The sequence below is a fragment of the Melitaea cinxia genome, chromosome 26 (assembly GCF_905220565.1).
Source record: "Melitaea cinxia chromosome 26, ilMelCinx1.1, whole genome shotgun sequence".
Classification (NCBI taxonomy): domain Eukaryota; kingdom Metazoa; phylum Arthropoda; class Insecta; order Lepidoptera; family Nymphalidae; genus Melitaea; species Melitaea cinxia.
Window position 1 is genome coordinate 2,599,479 of NC_059419.1, and position 20,495 is coordinate 2,619,973.

Here is a 20,495-nt window from a genome sequence, read left to right on the forward strand (position 1 = left end):
TAACTGTTATTTTAGTCAAAAGTTTTATTGACTAAAGCAAACGGTCAAAAGTACTTCTGACTGATTTTGCTAGTCAATAGTGCTTTTGACTGGTTAAGAGTTTTGACTGCAACATATACACACACACGTTGTCCGACTCCTAACTGATCTATAACACCTACAGAACCTCCCATTAGAAGCAGCGCAGTTAAGAGTCGAACACCCTGAAAATTTCCAGGTACATTTTACCTGTGCCTATATCCTATATAATATAATGACCAGTTGCACCGGTCACTGAAATAGTTTATCTTGCACATAAGTTACTGATATATTTTAGGGCTTATTGAAATAAGCTTCTGCTCTCTCATAATTAAAGTGGAATTCGATGGTTAAAAAGAATGATATGTTATACTTATAACATAATATAGACTTTTATTTGTCGGATTCCCCCATACATCAGATAGGTTTAAAGGCAACCAGTGAAGCAGGCCTTAAATATACCATATCAATTACTGTGTAGTTGCCTTGTTTCTTTTATCACAAGTGAAAGTTATTAGCGGGTGATAGGTCGATGTTGCGGGCACTATTAGTGTTATGTAACCTTTTTATTGTAAACTAGCGGACCCGGCAGACGTTGTCCTGCCCGGAAAACAGCTACCAAATTTGATACCTTACATACCGATAGCAGCGCCGCCTACCGAGTCCAATTGAGATAAAAACTACCATATCTTCCAAGTCAGACAAAATTACAGATGCGTTTAAAATCTGATAAAAATTGGTTCAGTAGTTTCGGAGTTACATACCAATAGCAGCACCACTTATCGAGTCCAATAGTTTCGGAGTTACATACCAATAGCAGCACCACTTATCGAGTCCAATTAAGATAAAAACTACCCTACCTCCCAAGTTGGACCGAATTTCAATGCTTAAAAAATTTGATAAAAATTGGTTAAGTAGTTTCGGAGTTACATACACTTAAAATTTTCATTGTTAACGCCCACCCCGTAATCCTTATTTATTTATTTATTTGGTACACCAACGATTGTTACAATGTTACTTACATCTACAGTATAATATTTAATTTATTTGTGCTAATTGCACAACCAGTTACAGGTATACTCCACGTGCTTTTTATATTATGTATACAATAGAAAATTTCTTAGAAACTAAATTATGTGCTAAACACCAAGACTAATAATCAATAAAAATAATAATAATAATAATAATAACCTTTAGCACTTGTATAAGAATGGAGTTTGGTGTGGATAAATGCGCTGTCATCCATGTAGAAAGAGGAAGAACTGTATCATCACAAAATTTAAAACTTAACAACTCTTTGTCTTTTAGATCTCTCAACGAAGGTGAAACCTATAAATATCTCGGAATGTCAGAGGCATTGGGCATTGATGACGGAGCCATGAAACAACTGGTAAAGGAACGATTCTTTGGCCGGCTGAAGAAAGTTCTCAATAGCTTTCTTTCGGGCGGTAACATGGTGCGTGCCTTTAACAGTTGGGTTATGCCCTTAATCGTTTATACCTTTGGCATTTTGAGATGGACTCAAACGGAATTAGATACTCTTGATCGCCAAGTCCGTAAACTGTTAACAGCGTACCGAATACACCATCCTCGATCGTCTGTGATGAGATTATACATCCCACGAAAATGTGGGGGTCGTGGCTTTTTAAACGCTAAAAATCTCCACAATCGTGAGGTGTATAATCTCAGACAGTACTTTTTAAATATGAAAAGCGATATGCACATGGACGTTGTTGCAGTTGATAGGGGCTTTACTCCGCTGTCCTTAGGCAAAGAGAAATGGCGTAAGCCTATAGTAATGCGTACCGTTGATCGCGTGGCCGTATGGAAGAGCAAGGAATTACATGGCCGGTTCTACAAAGTTCTGACAGACCCAGATGTAGACCAGCCCAGCTCTATATCCTGGTTACAACACGGGAACCTCTTCGGAGAAACCGAAGGTTTTGTCTGTGCAATTATGGACGAAGTTATTAAGACGAATAACTACCGGAAACATATCATGAAAGACGGAACTCCAGACATATGCCGGGCTTGCCATAAGCCTGGAGAATCCATTAGACATGTTGTTTCCGGTTGTATTCATCTTGCTAACGGTGAGTACTTGCACAGACATAACCAAGTAGCCAGGATTATACACCAACAACTTGCTATTCGATACGGCCTCGTTGAAAATGAGTTGCCTTATTATAGGTATAGCCCAACGCCATTTCTTGAGAATGGTCGTGCATTGCTCTACTGGGATCGATCTATTGTCACTGACAGGTTTATTGCAGCCAATAAACCTGATATAGTGCTAGTAGACCGATCAGCGCGCCGAGCAATTATTGTTGACATTACAGTTCCACATGACGATAATCTCGTAAAGGCCGAAAAAGAAAAATTAAGTAAATATTTAGACCTTGCCCACGAAATTACCGGCATGTGGAATGTAGACTCAACAATAATTGTTCCTATTGTTGTATCGGTTAATGGTCTATTCGCGAAGAGTTTCGACCAACACCTTAAGAAACTCTCACTTGACTGTTGGATCAAGGGTCGGATTCAAAAGGCAGTGTTGCTTGAAACGGCCCGCATTGTGAGGAGGTTCCTCAGCCTGGAGCCTTAACTACCGGTGGCCTGGGCCTCAACCTGTCACCGGAGGACTACTATTTTTATATTTTTAAATATTTTTATTTGTCTTTTTTATAAATATATTTAAAAATGTAATCATAAGAAAATATATTGAATAAAAGAAATAATAATAATAATTACAATAACCACTAAGTCAGCCTATTGGCAATTTCTGTTTTAAATCTAGTTAGAGACATGCAGTGTACGTCAATCGATCCCCCATACCTATTATAGAGCGTACAAATTCGTGAGATTGGCGAGTTTGCACCCAAAACTGTTCTACGAAGTGGACGAAAGAGTGGCTCAACCGGCTTGCGAGGTAGCCGAAGAGGGACTCTAAACATAAATTTTTCCAAAAGAGCTGGGCAACTTAGATAATTTCTCATAATTTTATAGAAAAAACAGAGATCAAGTAAGTCACGTCGGCTGTTTAAACTTTGCATTTTCAGTAACTCTAAAATATCATTATACGAGAGTGACTTCTTGTCTCTGTAATGATTGAAAACTAAATGCCGAACCAGCCGCTTTTGAATACGTTCTATACGTAATATGTGACAAGCATAATTTGGACGCCATACCACGCTACCATATTCAAGAACTGATCTCACAATACTATTATAGAGAGCTATTTTGGTTGATGGGCGCTTAAATGCCCTGACGTTTCTGATAACAAAACCTAACAGCTTGGAAGCTCTTCCAACCATGCCTTCAATATGCGGAACAAAAGTCATTCTGCCATCCAAAAATACTCCCAAATCTTTTACTACGTCAACTTCTTCTAGACTCACACCGTTAATAAAGTAGACCGATGAGATGGGAAACAATTTTCTCGTGAATTTTATGTGATTGCATTTCTTGATATTGAGCTCCATACCATTTCTTCCGCACCAGCGCACAAGAGCATTGAGGTCACTTTGTAGAAGGGAGACATCTTCTTCTGTGTCAATAACCTTCCATAACTTAAGGTCATCAGCATATAAGGAAGGGACAGAATGCTTTATGAAGTGGGGAAGGTCATTCACAAAGATGTTAAAAAGAATTGGACCGAGATGAGATCCCTGTGGCACTCCAGAGTCTATGTCACGTGGTGTAGAGGTAAAGCCGTTGACTACTACGTAAAAAATACGCCCAGAAAGGTATGATTCTAGCCAAGACAAGACAGAACCAACAACACCGTACGCCGACAACTTTTTTAACATAAGTTGGTGTGGAACTTTATCAAAGGCTTTGCTAAAATCAGTGTACAGAGCGTCGACTTGTTTATTGCTATCAATGTGTTTTGTAATTTCTTCCACGTACAAAACCAGGTTTGTGTTTACCGATCTTCCTTTGACAAAACCATGCTGGTTTTCATTTAAATATTTACTAAAATAACTCTGAAGTACAGGACAGACCAAAGACTCAAAAACTTTTCCTAGGGTGGACAAGATGGAGATAGGCCTGTAGTTACTGAAAAGTTCAGCATCTCCAAATTTAAATATAGGGACGACCTGCGCTACTTTCCAGATAGAAGGAAATATTCCTGAAGTAAGGGAGCAATTAAAGATGACAAAAAGGGGTTCCACTAAATTTGAAGCGCAACGAGAGATGAATAATGGTGGGATTCGATCATGTCCAGCACCTTTAGATACATTAAGAGTGAGTAATTTTCTATAGATCTGCCTGCGAGATATACTTAGTGTGATAAGCAATCACTAGAGAAGGCTAATTTCCCTGTCCAGCACTCATCAGCATCTTTATTATCAAAATTACGAAGAGGAGGACAGGAGCAAGAGGCAACCGAGGAGAAGCTGGTCGCGAAGGCATTACAAATGTCACTACCAGAATGCACTCGACGATCACCATCAATCATGACAGCAGGGATAGCTCCAGTACCACCACGCTTTGCTTTGACGTAGGACCAAAATAATTTTGGATTCTTTGAAATTCCATCCTCTATGTTCTGCAAATACGACTTATAGTTGGCTGAAGTCAGTTTATGGCAACGTTGAGTTAACAATTTAAAAGATATTAAATCCAGAGGATTTTTATATTTTTTATATCTTTGCCTGATCTTATTTTTCTCCCTAAGACGGTTAATTAGATCTTTACTAAACCACTGCAGATACTTATTCGTCTTAGGTTTGCTTGATGGGACGAAGTCATGTACTGCCTTGTTTATAACTTCTAAGAATTTCACAAGCAACCCATTAACATCCTTACACCCATCAAACAAAGATTCCCAATCAACTTCAGCCAAAAAACTGTTGATTAAGTCATAATTAGCCTTATGAAAGTTAGGTCTGCTGGTATCGTTGTACTGTAATTTGGGACAGTCAATTGACGAGAGATCTACAATAAGAGGAGGGTGTAGTGGATCGATAGGACACAACACGTCAATAGCCTCACTCACGTTACAAGATAACATTCTTGTTAAAACCAAATCAAGAGTTCTACCCATATAATTGGTGATGTTATTACATTGTTTCAAGCCGTTTAAGTTAACAAAATCTACAAAACATTGAAAAAGCGGTGATAAATGGTACGACAAATTGCCCACAGAAGCCCAATTCAAAGTTGACAAGTTGAAATCCCCAAAAATACATATTTGCGAGTTATAAAAGTCAGAAATTCGATTGAAATTGTCCACAAAGCATTTTACTATCGATAAGTTTGCCGGTGGTGGAAGATACGCCGCACACAGTGCCAAAGGAACAGAACCATTGACTAGTACCCATAAATCCTCACAATCACTTTCCCATTCCTGCAACCTTCTAGAACCGATACGATTATTTACAGCGATCAATACTCCTCCCCCCTCCCTGATCAATACTCCTCCCCCCTCCCTATGAGGCATGAGTTATCCTAAAATCCGCTCATCGATCATTTCTACATCATATATGGAAGATTCGTACCAAATTTGAAGTAGATAGTTTAAAAACGGGAATTTTCCATTGTTAAAGACCCCGCGACAATATAATAGGTAATGTGAAATAGCTAGTTAATACCATTTTTACTTTATGTAAATTAAATTAAAATGCGGTCTACGAATAAGATAAATTTAATCATTAATAACTTACGTAAAATGCGCCCTAGTATATTATTTAACATGAACTTTATTGAATAGCAATAATGTTCAAATTGCCTCTACATTTTAGTTAGAAAACGTTTGTATGGGCAAAAGAAAAGGGCTGTTTTTAGGGTTTTCACGGAAATTATTCGATTTTTTTTTGTCGTAAAAACCATCCTTGTACTTCAACAAACATTTTAAAAAAAGAATTGGTAAAATCGGTCCAGGCGTTGTTGGGTTATATGCTTACGAACGCGTTTTACGACTCACTTTTATATATAAGAAAGAATTAGTGTAATACAATAAACTTAATTAGATATTTTTCACGATATGGTCTTTAAAATATATTTTGCTCATTCTAATATTATGAACGTTCTTCCCTATATTTGTCTAACATTTTTTGTATGAAATTACTATACTATGAAATGGAATATGTATGATATTTTTAACCTTACACGTTTTTGATGGCGAGAAGGCGTACAAATGAAAAAGATACTTTTTGTTTTTACTTTTATCTACCTTTACTAAAACTACATATATAATATATGAATATGTATTACGTTTCAGCCTGAAATATCCCACTTCTGGGCATAAGCCTCTTTTTCCATGTAGGAGAAGGATCAGAGCTTAATCCACCGCACTACTGGAATACGGGTTGGCAGTCTAATAGAAATGAAGATAATCCTTCTAAAATGTAAATTTCCTATCTAAAATGTAGAGAAATGTTTAAATTAAAGTGAGGAAATTCCTCTGGCTACGTTCCACCCACTCGTGTCCAAATATACAAGTAAACAACCAAATTTATATTCGAATACGAGCTGCGAACATCGCAGAAAGTGAATCGTTATATACTAACACTGGCTATTTTTAAATTATTTCTTTTTTTTGCATCGAAGACAATATTCTTTTTTACAATATTTTTTTGTGAAGCTGTTAAAATTTAATCATACGATTTAATTATTGATTAAAAAGCATACAGATGTGCCAATGGGGCACATTTGATTTTGCCATTAGGGCACAATCGAATTCGCCAATATCATGCAGGATGAAAAAGGCAAGAAAAAATGAAAATTATTGGTTGAGATTTAGACTAAATTTAATATCACAAACCAAAAAAAAAAGAAAATAAATCTCTCACTTATGTCCAGCTACCTAAAAAAAATTAACACTTTTTCTGGTACTAGTTTTTATTTCAAGTGATCGTACAGATCATTATTTACATCAGAAACAGCTACAAAGATGTTTTCAACCGTAAAAGCATCCCAACATTAAAACGAGTACCAACCTGTGAACACTAAAATCATGAACAGTTATGTGAGTTAGGTTCAAGCAATCTTCTAAATGTTATCAATTGCAGTAAATCTTAACGCATTAACTGACATTGGAAATGGAGGTTGTTAGTTTCTGTCGAAAATCGAAGTAAGACTCTGCCTTATATCGTCGAAATTCGAATTAAGATCATTCTTTGTTAGGAAGTTCTGAGTTGGTTCGATTTATAAAAATGGATATGGTGGAATCTCAAAAACTCTCAAAACAATCAATTATTTTATGTATTTCTTGATTTTTTTTTATCTTGAAGTTATTCGACAAAAATCCTGAACACTTGTTCATATTAAACAAATAAGTATTTATAATATTTGAAAAAAAAAAACAAAAAGTTTAAAGTGATCGAAAAACAGCTCAACGTAATTACTGGAATCACTTCGAAGATTCCGAAATGCTTGAAGACAAAAGTCTTCGAGCAATGCGTCCTGCCTGTGTTAATATACGGAGCCGAGATGTGGACACTGACGAAAGGGACTGGTCCACAAATTTAAAGTCGCTCAACGTGCAATGGAACGGGCTATGCTTGGGGTTTCTCTCAAAGATAGGATTAGAAATGAGACTATCCGCGAGAGAACGAAAGGAACCGACATAGCCTACAGAATTAGCAAGTTGAAGTGGCAGTGAGCTGGTCATCTGTGTCGCAGGACCGATGGTCGTTGGAGTAGACGGGTCCTGGAGTGGACACTGCGTCTTGGCAAACGCAGTGTGGGACGTCCTCCGGCCCGTTGGACCGACGATCTACGTAAGATTACCGGTGTAGGCTGGATGAGGATTGCGGTAAACCGGGATGTCTGGCGCCAACTTGGGGAGGCCTGTCCAGTAGTGGACTGCCATAGGCTGAAGTGGTGAGTGAATTACTGGATAAAGACCCATAAAAATAAAAGTAATAATAGTTTCCGTGAACGTTTAAAAACTTATATAGAGTACCTACGATACATCCTATGATATCTTCGAAATTTAACCGTTCGTAACTCAAACGAATCGTTTTCAGAATATAGTAATTGGACATCAATGCGGTTCTTAAAAGCCTATTGACAAAGTAACGCTTGCTTTCTGTTAACATAAATGGTCCAACAAGATTTTTTCTCAGCGAAAGTAGTTATACGAGCATTACATACTAGTACATTTTGCTAATTTTTCTCTTTATATTAATATATATATATATATACGTTTTTTATAGAAGAAACATTACTCTCCTTAGCAGAATTTACATTCATCGCATCGGCGGTAGCTTAAAAAAATACTTAAATGACGATGCAAAATTTTTTTTATTTCAATTCTGTTTTCAAATTAATCTAATAAATTTCTAATATTTAGTGAATTATTTTTTTTTTTAAATTTTGTTTTATTTTCAGCCACTATCGGTTATACACGTCTAATATGTTTTTTATATAATTTGTTTTATATAATTAATAACGATTCGGAGGTGCTTTTGAAGCTTGTGAATGAATTTAATATGCTTTATTGTACACCAATAATTACAAGTAACAAAATCTGTTGTATTAAAGTTATTTTTAAAAAATTATCTATCTCAAGCTTATCGTGTAAAAACGCACACACCTTTATTTAGCTAAATGACGTCATCAAGAATCCAACATGGTGCACGGTCATTACATTTCGTTTGACAAATGAACTATTCTATTATCACTGTAGTTAATCGACTTGGAAAACAAAATGTCTACTCTTTACAACATGTAGGCATGCGATAATGACTAGTAGAAATAGATATGTGCATTCGGTATGCCTATAATATGTACCTACGTATACCAAAAACATTTATCACTATAAATTAAAAGATATAAAAAATCCTGGATAAATTTGACACACAAATTGGAAATGATTTGTGCTAATTAATATAAACATATTTAGAAAAACATACTTTTAAATATGTTGAAAGTAGTAAGAAGTCACATAATTTAGTGTAGTAGTCAGACGGGTAGAGCTCCTGGGGAGGGTCAGTCTTAGGGTCGGCAACGTGATTGCCATTTTTCTGATTTTGGTCACCGCTTATCATACGCTTGTTTGCCTATCTAGTCGTATAAAAAAAATATTTATTTACTTAGCACACTAACAATAGACAATCAATGTTTTTTTAACCGACTTCTAAACAAGGAGAAGGTTCTCAATTCGACTGTATTTTTTTATGTATGTTACTTCAGAGCTTTTGACTGAGTGGACCGATTTCGACGAAATTTTTTTAATCAAAAGATGGTATGTGTCATTTGGTCCAACTTAAATTTATTTGAGATCTAACGACTACTTTTCGAGTTATATCTAATAATGCGTATTTACTTGACTATTTTTTCGTCGACCTACGCTGTATTATACCGCATTACTTGTTACTGGGTACACCGATTTTGATACTTTTTGTTTTAATCGAAAGCTGACCTTTGTCTTGTGATCCCATTTAAATTAATCGAGATCTGATTATTACTTTTTGAATAATCTTTGATAACGCGTATTTACTTGACTATTTTTTCGTCTACCTACGTTGTATTATTTGTCGATGTAATTGAAGTCGGTTTTTTTTTCGTTTAAGATCAAATACAATCATTTAATTATCTAGATTCATTGAAAAATTGTTAAAATAAGAACAAAGATCATCACAAAAGAAATTAAGACTAAAACTGGGGAGAACTCAACTCACTACGCTCGTAGTAAACAATTTTGTACGTCTCTTTACGATACACAACGTGTTTACTGCGCCTTATTTTGCTCATACATTTACGACTGACCTGCATACCGTATCAAGTTTTTTTTAAACATTCTAAGTTTATTCCATCGACTTTGATTCTACAAAATTAGGTGTCGAATTACAGCTTTAATCGGGACAGACTATATTTAGAAGACTGGTGTGGTCATAATGTTGCAACAATTAAATGCAGGATAGAGAGATACATCTTAAGATGTAAACACAGTTTCATTGGTTTGAAGATTTAGGTGTAGTGTTATTTTTGAATTTTATACGAAGTTGAAGTGGAATGATGTGATAGCAATTTTTAAGGCGTATTATATTGATTTTAGTTCCTTTGTTCAAAAATAATTTTTCAATTAGAACCAGTAATTTAAAGCGCGTGTAAACAAACAAACTTTTCAGCTTTGTAATTTGAGTATAGATTATATATGGTAGTATTTTAAATAGTAACTTCCATATATAGGTAGCCTTTTTGTTACAATTATTCATTTTCAAATAAAACCATTAAATCTTAAAATTGTTACATTTGAAATAAACATATGTATATATTTGAAATAGTAAATAAAATCAAGTTTCCTATAATTTCCAGTATAAAACAATGGCTACCACGGTAGAGGCATCCCAGTCCCTCATCCAATCGGAGACGAGGCACTACCAGGAGGTGGTGACGGAGACCAGGCAAGTCAAGAAGAAGACCAAGTCCAGACGGCATAAGGATGAGGGGTCAATATCTGTGGTAGGTATCCTTACCTAGAAAATTCTTTAAAAATGTATTAGTGTATATATAGTATTATTTAGGGCCATTCATAAATCACGTCTCATTACTCACGCTTAGGAGGGTATCCATTAATTACGTGAAATATGGACGGGGGAGGAGGGGGGGTAGCGAAAACTCAATCAGTCTCATGAGGGGGAGAGAGGGTGTAATAACTATAATAATAAAATATATAAATATATATGATGTATAAATAGTATAAAATTGTGAGAAAACTAAGTCAAATTAAGTAAAAATGTTTCTTCACTAAAGTACAGCTAGAGTTTCTGTTTTTAATATTAAAATAACGGTTTTTTAATAAATTCATATGTACGATTATGAATTTAGTAAAAAACCGTTATTATATATATATAACGATTTTATATTTATGTGACCAATACCTCAGATTGATGAGAAGATTGGTGCGATCTGGTAGCTAGGACTTCCCGAATTATTTTTTAGCTCTTAGCATAACCTAACTAGATCATTTTTATTGTAATAAAACTGTTTAACATAAAAACATTTTTTTGTTTATTTTATTTTCAAGTTTTTAGTTTTGTTGTTAGTTACTTCTCATTCTAATGATTTCATGTAATGCCTCGCAATTGTCAGGACACAAACCATGTAAGTGTCCTGACAATTTGTTGCAATCTGACTCTTCAATATACAATCCTTACCAAAGATTTCACTCGACTCAGACCTACGTATGCTTGTCCTTGCTCAAACCACCCTTATGCCACACAGTTCTCGTTACGTTTTAACCTTACGTTTTAACCTTAAATTGGGTGGTGTACCGCTAACGACGTATCATCATATTCAATCATCTTGATGAGATTAATGAGATTGACGTTGAGTGACATATAGGCTATATTTTAAGATTTTAACGTGAGTAATTAAGAGAGTCAAAATCGCGTAATCAACACAAATTAAATCAGAAAGCTAGTCCTGTATAACTATAAGATATTTATGTAATTAAAGATTATTAATAGAATTCTTTATTATTATATTTATTATTTTAAACAGCTGTTCAAACATAGTTTGTTTGTGTTGCACAATTTAAATTTATTCTATATTAAAAACGCTTAAATTTTTTTTTAAATATAGATAGTAAATTAATTCTGTGGCGACATCTATCGCGCAAAATACTAACTACGTAATTAGAGAAAAACTGACGTATGCTACATCGCGCTATCAGAGTTTTCAAAGTGATTGTATATATTAGTATTGTAGTATATATATATATATATATATATACATACAATCGTTGAGGGCGTTAGACAACATCCGTCTGGTTGGAGGATCCTCCCTTTTCGATGGAGGAGGAGGAACTGAACACCTTGTTCCTCCGCATCCCCAAAATTCCAATCGCTTATTGATATCTATAAGCGAATTGAATTAATCAGTCATCCGACTGATTTAACCTGTAACCTCTAAGTACTGATACCGTGGAAATGTCAATATCGTGATAAAAAAATAACATTGGTATGTATTATTCTGAACGCCAGCTATACACGTACAAAGCTTTATTACAATCACAACACTAGGTACATATTTCGTGATGAGTTTATTAATTATGTATTCACCCATCCTCACAATCTTTCGCATTTATAATATTAGTACGAATAGTAGTATGTGCAATTAATCCCGGTTGTAATCATACACTTGATGTGGATCGGTATTCATAATAGGGAAATTATTCGTCAACCGTCTGCTATATAGCTACATGGCACATGCCAGTATGTAACGGTGTTCTATTCTCCATACTAGCGACTTTTTTTTTCAATGAACAAAGTATTGTTAAAATAACAGTGGTACATAATTCGTGCTTTTAACAGTTGTTTGTTTTCAAAAAAAAAAAAAAAAAAAAAACTACACAAATTACATGGATAAGTATTTTACAATACATATTACTAGAGATAACTTTAAAACATTAGATTTCGCTCAAATATATGGCAACACAAGAAAAGCACCAGTTTTCGAATAAAAGTGAAGATTCTTCAAAATTTGTATACCCAGTAAAAGTCATGAGGTAACACATAAAATAGTATACAGTCGTATTGAAAACAACCTTTTCTTAAGTCACTAAATCTTGCTAATACGGTTTCTGATAGGGAAATTATTCGTCAACCCATAGTAGAGCAGCATTATGGATTAGGCTCCCACTCATATTTTATATAGAAATACATGTAAAATAGAAGGCACTTTTGCCTATTTGTGGGACTTTTACATGCTGGTACAGTTCCCGATACAGGACACTTATTTTCGATGCTAATCCTAATAAATGTATAGTTAAAAATTATTTTACGGAACCCGCGACGAGGATAATTACTTTTACTTGACTAAACAGAAAATTATATAACAGTTACAAAATGAAGAAGCACAAATCGTCAGTATATTTCGCAAGACGTAAACGTGACGAGGTGGCCGAGTGGTTAAGGCGTTGGACTGCTAATCCAATGTGCTCTGCACGCGTGGGTTCGAATCCCATCCTCGTCGAATATTTTTCTTTTTATAATTAATTATATTCGAAAAAGTTATATTTTTTATTTTAATGTCTCGTTTATATTAAAATAGTATTATTTTTTTTAATCTATATTTTTTTTGACTTCAGTGTTAATCATTACAATATTTTCTTTTTATTAATCGGAGAAAAAGATATTTGTGTTTCAGTTGTAATATATTTAATTTTAGTAATTTGTGTGAAGGTCATATATATTTAAAAAAAAAAGTTAATAAAATTATAGCAAACATCATAGGTGTTAGTTTGCTATTTAAAATAATTTGATATTCTATCGACTGTTGTAAAAATATGTATGAAATAAAAATAATTTATATTATTAAGGAATTTAATAAATCAGGGTGAAATAATATTACAAAAAGCGTATTTTTTTTTTAATTTTCACTATGATTAATGTTTAAGTAACACACCTAGATCACCAAACAAGCGTACAGCGCCTGATGTTAAGCGGATAACGTAGCCTATAAACGATTGCAACACAAGAATTTTTACAAGCGCGTTGCCAACCCCTTCAAAACTCTCCCTGAGCTTTAACTACCTTAATCACCACAGGAACAAAGTACTTGAGAGTAGTATTAGCTATGATCTTGTGTAGGGTTGAGGTACTTCCCTAGATGGTCTGATCCAGATTTTGAGCAGGATATATCCTGCTATACCCAAAAAATTAAAAAATAATCTAATATATAAAATTCTCGTGTCGCGGTGTTTGTAGTACTCCTCCGAAACGGCTTGACCGATTCTCATGAAATTTTTTGTGCATATTGGGTAGGTCTGAAAATCGAACAACATCTATTTTTCATCCCCCTAAATGTTAAGGGTAGTCCACCCCTAATTTTTTTTTAATTTTTAGATAAATTATTTGTTTTTAATTTTTTTAGGATACAACATTAAAAAATACATACAACCCTAAATTATCAACCCTCTACGATCAACCCCTATTTATAAATAGCGTTTAGCGGCAAGACAACGTTTGCCGAGTCGGCTAGTTTATCTATAAAATATACAATACTTTCTTTCTACCAACAGTCGAAGAGTTCAGAAAAGCTATACAAGAAGATGAAGGCGGACAATGAAAACCCGACATGTGCGAAGTGTTCCAGACCAGTGTATGCCATGGAACGGATCAAGGCGGAGAAGAGAGTTTGGCACAAAGAGTGCTTCAGATGTGTCCAGTGCAACAAACATCTCACGTGAGTTAATAATATAAGTGTAAATTAACTTTTCTATCATATATTTAGATTAGTATTCTTTATGAGTGCTTTTGCTTTGTGTTACGACTCATTTGACGTCTATCTCACTCTGTATTACGACTCAAGTGAATTCATTTTGTAAGTTCTTAATATGGAAATGTCAAACATCTATATGGCCAATACAAATGTTTGTAGTGAGCAGAGATCGAACCCGCGACCGGTAGTGCAACAGCCAGTGCTGTGACCGCTGCGCCTACGCGTCGTCAACATCAGATATAATCAAGAGTTACTTATAATCTCTTAATCCTTAAATCTAGTAATCTTGCTCTAAAATAGGTATTTAAAAATAATAATACAAAAGTTTTGTACGTTTGACAAAGAGAAGTCAATGACCTATTGACAGCAACATATATACAATACTTATTAACGCACGCGCACATCTGTGAGTAAAGATGTGATTTTTTTTTTTTTTATATATTAAATAAAGTATAATATACGGCACTTTACCTTATCTTTCAAAGTCTGCTGATTTTGACTACTACTTTGTTTGTGGTTAAATTTGCTTACGAAAACAAAGTTTCAAAGAGGAAAACAAACAAATTATGTTACCTATATCAGTAATTACGTCACTATTAAGACGTTGAAACAGGATTAATACTTGAGTTTTTTAAAGACATTGTGGGACATATATAATCATATATGTCTGGTGTGTCGAAGCGTTTCAACAAAATAACTATTTTAAGTAGTACAGGCCAATTTAATGTTTTGATAAGATTGATAAAACATATAACGCTTCAGCCTGTAATATCCCACTACTGGGCATAGGCCTCTTTCTCCATGTAGGAGAAGGATCAGAGGCTAATCCACCACGCTGCTTCAGTGCGGGTTGGCGGATATTCCCTACTACGAGTAACGATCGCTATCAGGTGTAGATGATAACAACCGGGACCGACGGCTTAAGGTGCTCTCCGAGGCACGGTGGGAAGACCCATAAGGACTGCACAAACACCCAGACCATTGCAAACATCTGTATGGCCAATACAAATATTTGTCATGTGCGGGGATCGAACCCGCAACCGCCAGCGCAACAGGTACAATCCATTGCTGTGACCGTTGCGCCAACGCCGTAACGCGTCGGATAAAACATATAAATTGAGACATAATAATTAACTAGCCCGTTGGCGCAGTTTATAGTGACCCTGTTTTCTGCTCCGGTGGTTGTGGGTTCAATTCCCACCCCCAGTCTGGGTGTAATATATAATATTTATTTATATATGTATTATTTATATGTAAGTTTATCGAAAAAAAATATGCAACAACACCAGTCGGCTGTTACCTATAACACAAGCATTAAGTTGCTTACTATAGGAACAGATGGTCGTGTGTGTATGTTGTAGATATTTATATTTATTTATCTAAATGTATACGACGATAAAAGACGCTGGCATATTTTTTTCTCCCTTTTCACAATCAAACTCTACCACCCTTTGGATATATCTATTCGAAACTTTTGAAACAATAAAAATGTACTTATAGTAAAGTACATTATAGTGGCACAGACCCTAAGTGCCGAGGCTTGAATTAAACGAAAAGAATGACTATTTTACCGAATGATGAAAGTAATGTGCGTTCAATGTATTTCATATCAGCTCGGATGTAGTACCCAAAAGTGAAAACGAGTGTGCTTTAGACCACACGACTGAAGTAACGACAAGACTTCTTTAGCTTCATCTAACTTATATCCCTGTCTCCACTTCCGTTCGCCACGCCCGATCACACTTTTCGTAACGCTCTCGTTACTCATTCACCAGCTTACTCTCCAGGTCAAGCGTGCGTAAAGATGTTTTACTTGAAAAAGTGAAAATTTCTTACAGATGTAATCGTGTTTTGTTACAGAGTGGAGACATATCAGAGCGACCACACGACGTTATACTGCAAGCCGCACTTCAAGCATCTGTTTGAACCGAAACCTGTAGACGGGGATGATGAAACTGATGGTAATTATTATTTTTAATAATAAATCATATTGTTATTAGATAAAGTGTAAAAACTGCATCTTAAAATTAACACTAATTTGCACTGCAAATCCATTCCTCATTTTTTGCTGTCTGCGTGTACACTGTGCTCACTGAAAATCAGTGTTGGGGCAACGATGTCTCAACGAATCGGGCGTCCGATTAATGACATTACAAATTTATTTATTTTTAATTTATTTTTTTGTGTAAAGCTTTGTAGTTTAATATTTGAATTGAATTTTGTTGAATTTTATCTTAAGTAAGCAGTGTTTGTTACCAATAAAATTTATTTTATTTTATTTTTATTTATTTTAGTAGTAACTCTATATAAGTAATTTATTCTCGCGACATTAATACGAGTATATAGCTAGCTTAATTGGCTTAGTAAAGTCTCTACCATTTCTTGTATTCTATATTGGCAAAAAATTATTCAACTATTGTACATACAACAGAAACTAACAGAGATCTAAACGCCAACGTCCCGTGTCTCATTAACCAGTAAAGTATTTGTGAATCTTTTGTAGACTACGCTTCAGCTTTTAATGTATCCCACTGCTGGGAATAGGCCTCTATAGGTACTCTAATTATTAAATGTTCAAACTTATAATTTAAAATAATTTTAATTAATTAGTCTAATTTCGACCACTGGGCGACCACTAGTAGATATAATAACGGTCACAGGCTTGCGACGCCTATGGTTAAACAAATATGTTATATCAAGAGTCTGAAACAAACCTTAATGTCATAATGTCATAACTTAGTAATACAAACTTTGTACTACAAAGTACGAGTTAAAAACGCGTCATGCTGTCAAAATTATGTATAAAATTATTTAAAATTACAATAATTGGAAATAATTTTAATTGATTGAATTAATTTCTTTGTTATCTGGATTTTAATTGTGTCAATTTGTCACAAATTATTTCTCAAATTTCATGTGCCGATGTAAGGGAAAGACACAATAGTAATTTTTCGATATATGTCTTAATAATGATTAAATTTTTGATTTGTTACAGCCGCACCAAAAAAGCATCAAATGATTATCTGTGAAAGTCAACCAGTCGAGCTGCCGCCAGATGTCGTTAGAGGTATGTAAAAACTAGTCTATTATTAAGCTATATTTGAAATTCTATCGATATTACTAGTCTATTAATTATGACTATTTTTCTATATTATTGTGTATAAGTGTAAATCTTCGTTTGATGTTAAAATAATTTCCGCTGCGATTAAAATCAATATAAATCCATGAACAAATTGAAAGGTGAATGTGTTTGTGTATCTGGGTTCAAATTTTACAAGAGATGGAAAGTGAGAGAGTGATATTGAAAGAAGAATGAATGCAGGAAACATGGTGAATGGAGCTTTGCACTCCTTTGTGAGCAGTCGGAAGGTGTCTAACAAGGCTCGTTTGGCTGTGCATGAGGGGGTGTTGGTTCCGACACTTATGTACGGAAGTGAAAGTTGGGTATGGCAGAAAAAACATTAAAGCAGAATAAATGCAGTTGAGATTAGAGCATTAAGAAGTATGATAGGAGTTAAACTGAGTGACAGTATAAGAAATAGTGAGATAAGGAAACGTTGTGGTTTGAAAGAAGATGTAGTGACATGACAAAATTAAGAAAGGTATGCTCAGATGGCTTGGCCATGTCGAGAGAATGAGTGAAGAACGATTGATGAAAAAAGTGTATAAAGCGAGTGTGAATGCAAGGGTTTTGGGGGGTAGGGGACCTAGGCGGAAGTTCCGAGACCAAAGAAGGGACGTCTTGAAAAAAGGCCAGATCAAGAGTACCCTAAATCGAAGAGCATGTATGAAGGGAATAATGAAAGTGGACGACGCGAAAGAAGTATGTAAGGGTCGTAGCAAGTGGAAAGAAGTGGGATCTGCCTACCCCTACGGGAAAGAGGCGTGATTATATGTATGTATGTATAAATCCACTAGTTTTACCAAAAAACAATTCTCCACTATCAAATCTATACCAAATTTAGAAAACAATGCAATACAACTTACAAGCATTTTACTATGGACTGATGATTAAAAATCAATTTGTCCCTAGCATCTGACAAGCCAGACCTAGGCCTCGAAGAACTGGCCTCTCTCGATGTGAAGTCTAGGTTCCAAGTGTTTGAACGTAAAAATAAAGAAGAGGAACCAGTTTCGCTTGAGCCTCGAGCGCCTAGAGAGAAAAGTACCGCTCTTCTGTCGAAGTTGGCTAAGTGAGTATATTTAGACCACTCTTAAGCCGTGACAATTTTTTATTGAGCAAATCTAGCTTCACAGCTTCACTGCTCTCCAGTAGTGTTGTGTTCCTGTGGTGAGTATTGTCGGAGGTAAGTTAGCAAAGCGTTTGTAATAGAGGTATGAAAAAACAGATAGAAGAATAGATGTTTTAAAGTCTTCCGTTATAATCGGAATAAGGTCTGCATAAAAAAAAATCATCATCATCATCATCATCACTTCAGCCTATTGCAGTCCACTGTTGGACATAGGCCTCCAAAAGTTCGCGCTAAAAATGGCGTGAACTCATGTTTTGCCCATAGTCACCACACTGGGCAGGCGGGTTGGTGACCGTAAAAAAAAAACAAATATCCATGAAAAAATACATTGGTACAAAGTTTGCTAGCTGAAGTACATTACTAGAGTTTTTCCAGTTTGCCAATTACAAATTAAGAGCTATTTTTTTATATAAATAGCCCATAACCAGAGTAATTGGTGTCGACATACAATTCGCTCAAAAGAAACCAGAATTTATATACAATTTAATATATTAGGTTTTCCACCATCTACCTATTTCCGCTGGCACTCATCCTATCTCTGTAGTTGTCTTAACAGATCGTAATTAGACGATACGAGCGACTACTTTGCTATAGTTGTTTGAGTTTCAGCATTTTTATCGAAATATTTGTTATTTCAAAGATAGAAAATAATATATTCAAAATATAGCTATATAACAATTAGTCCTTAAATTTGTAAGAATTACCTTCCATTACCTTCCATCGTTATAATTTTTTTAAGAACGGTTAAGCTATAAAAAAGATATAAAAAAAACGTAGAAACCTAACTCTCTAAAATTTACGAAACCTAAATCTCTCTATTTCTATCTTCACTAACTTATATCTCCCTCTTAACTTTCGTTCACCTCGCCCGATCACACTTTTTGTAACGCTCTCATCACGCATTCACCAGCTTACTCCTCAAGTCAAGCAAGCGTAAAGAAGTTTTACTTGAAAATGAATTACAAAGGCCACATTGCCTTAGAACCTAACGCCGTGTCCTAAGATATATACGGGATGGGTTCAACGAGAGTTGTATTCTGTTTTATATTTGACAAACCACCCACACCTACACAATAAAAAAATTACTTAGGTTTAGAAGTAGTATAAAGTTTTATCATTTCTTACCGTTAGTCTTTATTTATAAAAAGAAAATGAAACATTATAGGATGATTAAAGACTAAATTAAAGTAATTTTGATACTTTGTAACTTAACTACATACCTTTATTTTACAACTCTTATAGAAAAAAAAAATTGTGGTCCAAAACTAAAGGAAAATCGAACTGTACCTATAGACAATTAAAATGTATAATTTAATTTATATTATAGTAGCCGACCCGTGCCCACTTTGTTGGGCGTTAATTATTATTATTTTTGTGATGCAAATATATAGTAGTTTTCATCTCGCTCGCATTTCTCCGACTTGATTTACATATACTATTATTTTCCACTGAATTTTTTGTTCAATAACATTAAAATATAGCCTATATCACTCCTGAATAGTGTAGCTTTCTGTTAGTGAAAGAATTTTCATGATCGAATCAGTACTTGCGAAGATTACCTCCTACAAACAAACAAATTTAGAAACTTTACCTCTTTTTAATATTACGAGTAGTATAGAAGAAAATTAATCATTAAGTTTTATCATTGCAAGTTATTAATGATATTATTTTTAAGAAAAACTATGAACAATGAAACAATAAAAATTAATTTTTTTAAATTTTATTGAAAGCATCAAAACTACATCAACCTAGCTATAACATACTAGACGTTTTGCGTCATCAGAACTATTTTTACGTTCCCGAAACATATGGATCAAAGAACATGTGGCTTTTTTCACTGTAACCAAACCCATTCATACATTTCTCGCTAATTTTGACTCTACACAATATTTCATTATACAAAACCTGCAATGAAACGCGCAGTAATAAATAACGTTGAATTAAAAACAGATGAACGTTTCCTTTGCTCGATAAATACAATATTCTTATGCGGTTTATGTTAAAAAGGTAATCAATTTTCGATCGTATTTTGTATGGAATAAGGGT

The 20,495-nt window shown here is 34.6% G+C and overlaps 1 protein-coding gene and 1 non-coding gene across 2 annotated transcripts in view; both read left to right on the forward strand.

Moving 5' to 3' along the window:
* LOC123666370 (LIM and SH3 domain protein Lasp) overlaps nucleotides 1–20,495 on the forward strand; it is a 54,371-nt gene that overhangs the window by 19,204 nt on the left and 14,672 nt on the right. The window contains exons 2-6 of the mRNA XM_045600464.1: nucleotides 10,288–10,434; nucleotides 13,997–14,160; nucleotides 16,057–16,157; nucleotides 17,192–17,263; nucleotides 18,230–18,389. Of these exons, the coding sequence (XP_045456420.1) occupies nucleotides 10,297–10,434; nucleotides 13,997–14,160; nucleotides 16,057–16,157; nucleotides 17,192–17,263; nucleotides 18,230–18,389 (635 nt within the window). The 5' untranslated portion in view covers nucleotides 10,288–10,296. The remainder of the gene's footprint in view (nucleotides 1–10,287; nucleotides 10,435–13,996; nucleotides 14,161–16,056; nucleotides 16,158–17,191; nucleotides 17,264–18,229; nucleotides 18,390–20,495) is intronic.
* Nucleotides 12,867–12,948, forward strand: Trnas-gcu. The gene has a single exon. It is a non-coding gene; the product is annotated as a tRNA-Ser (tRNA).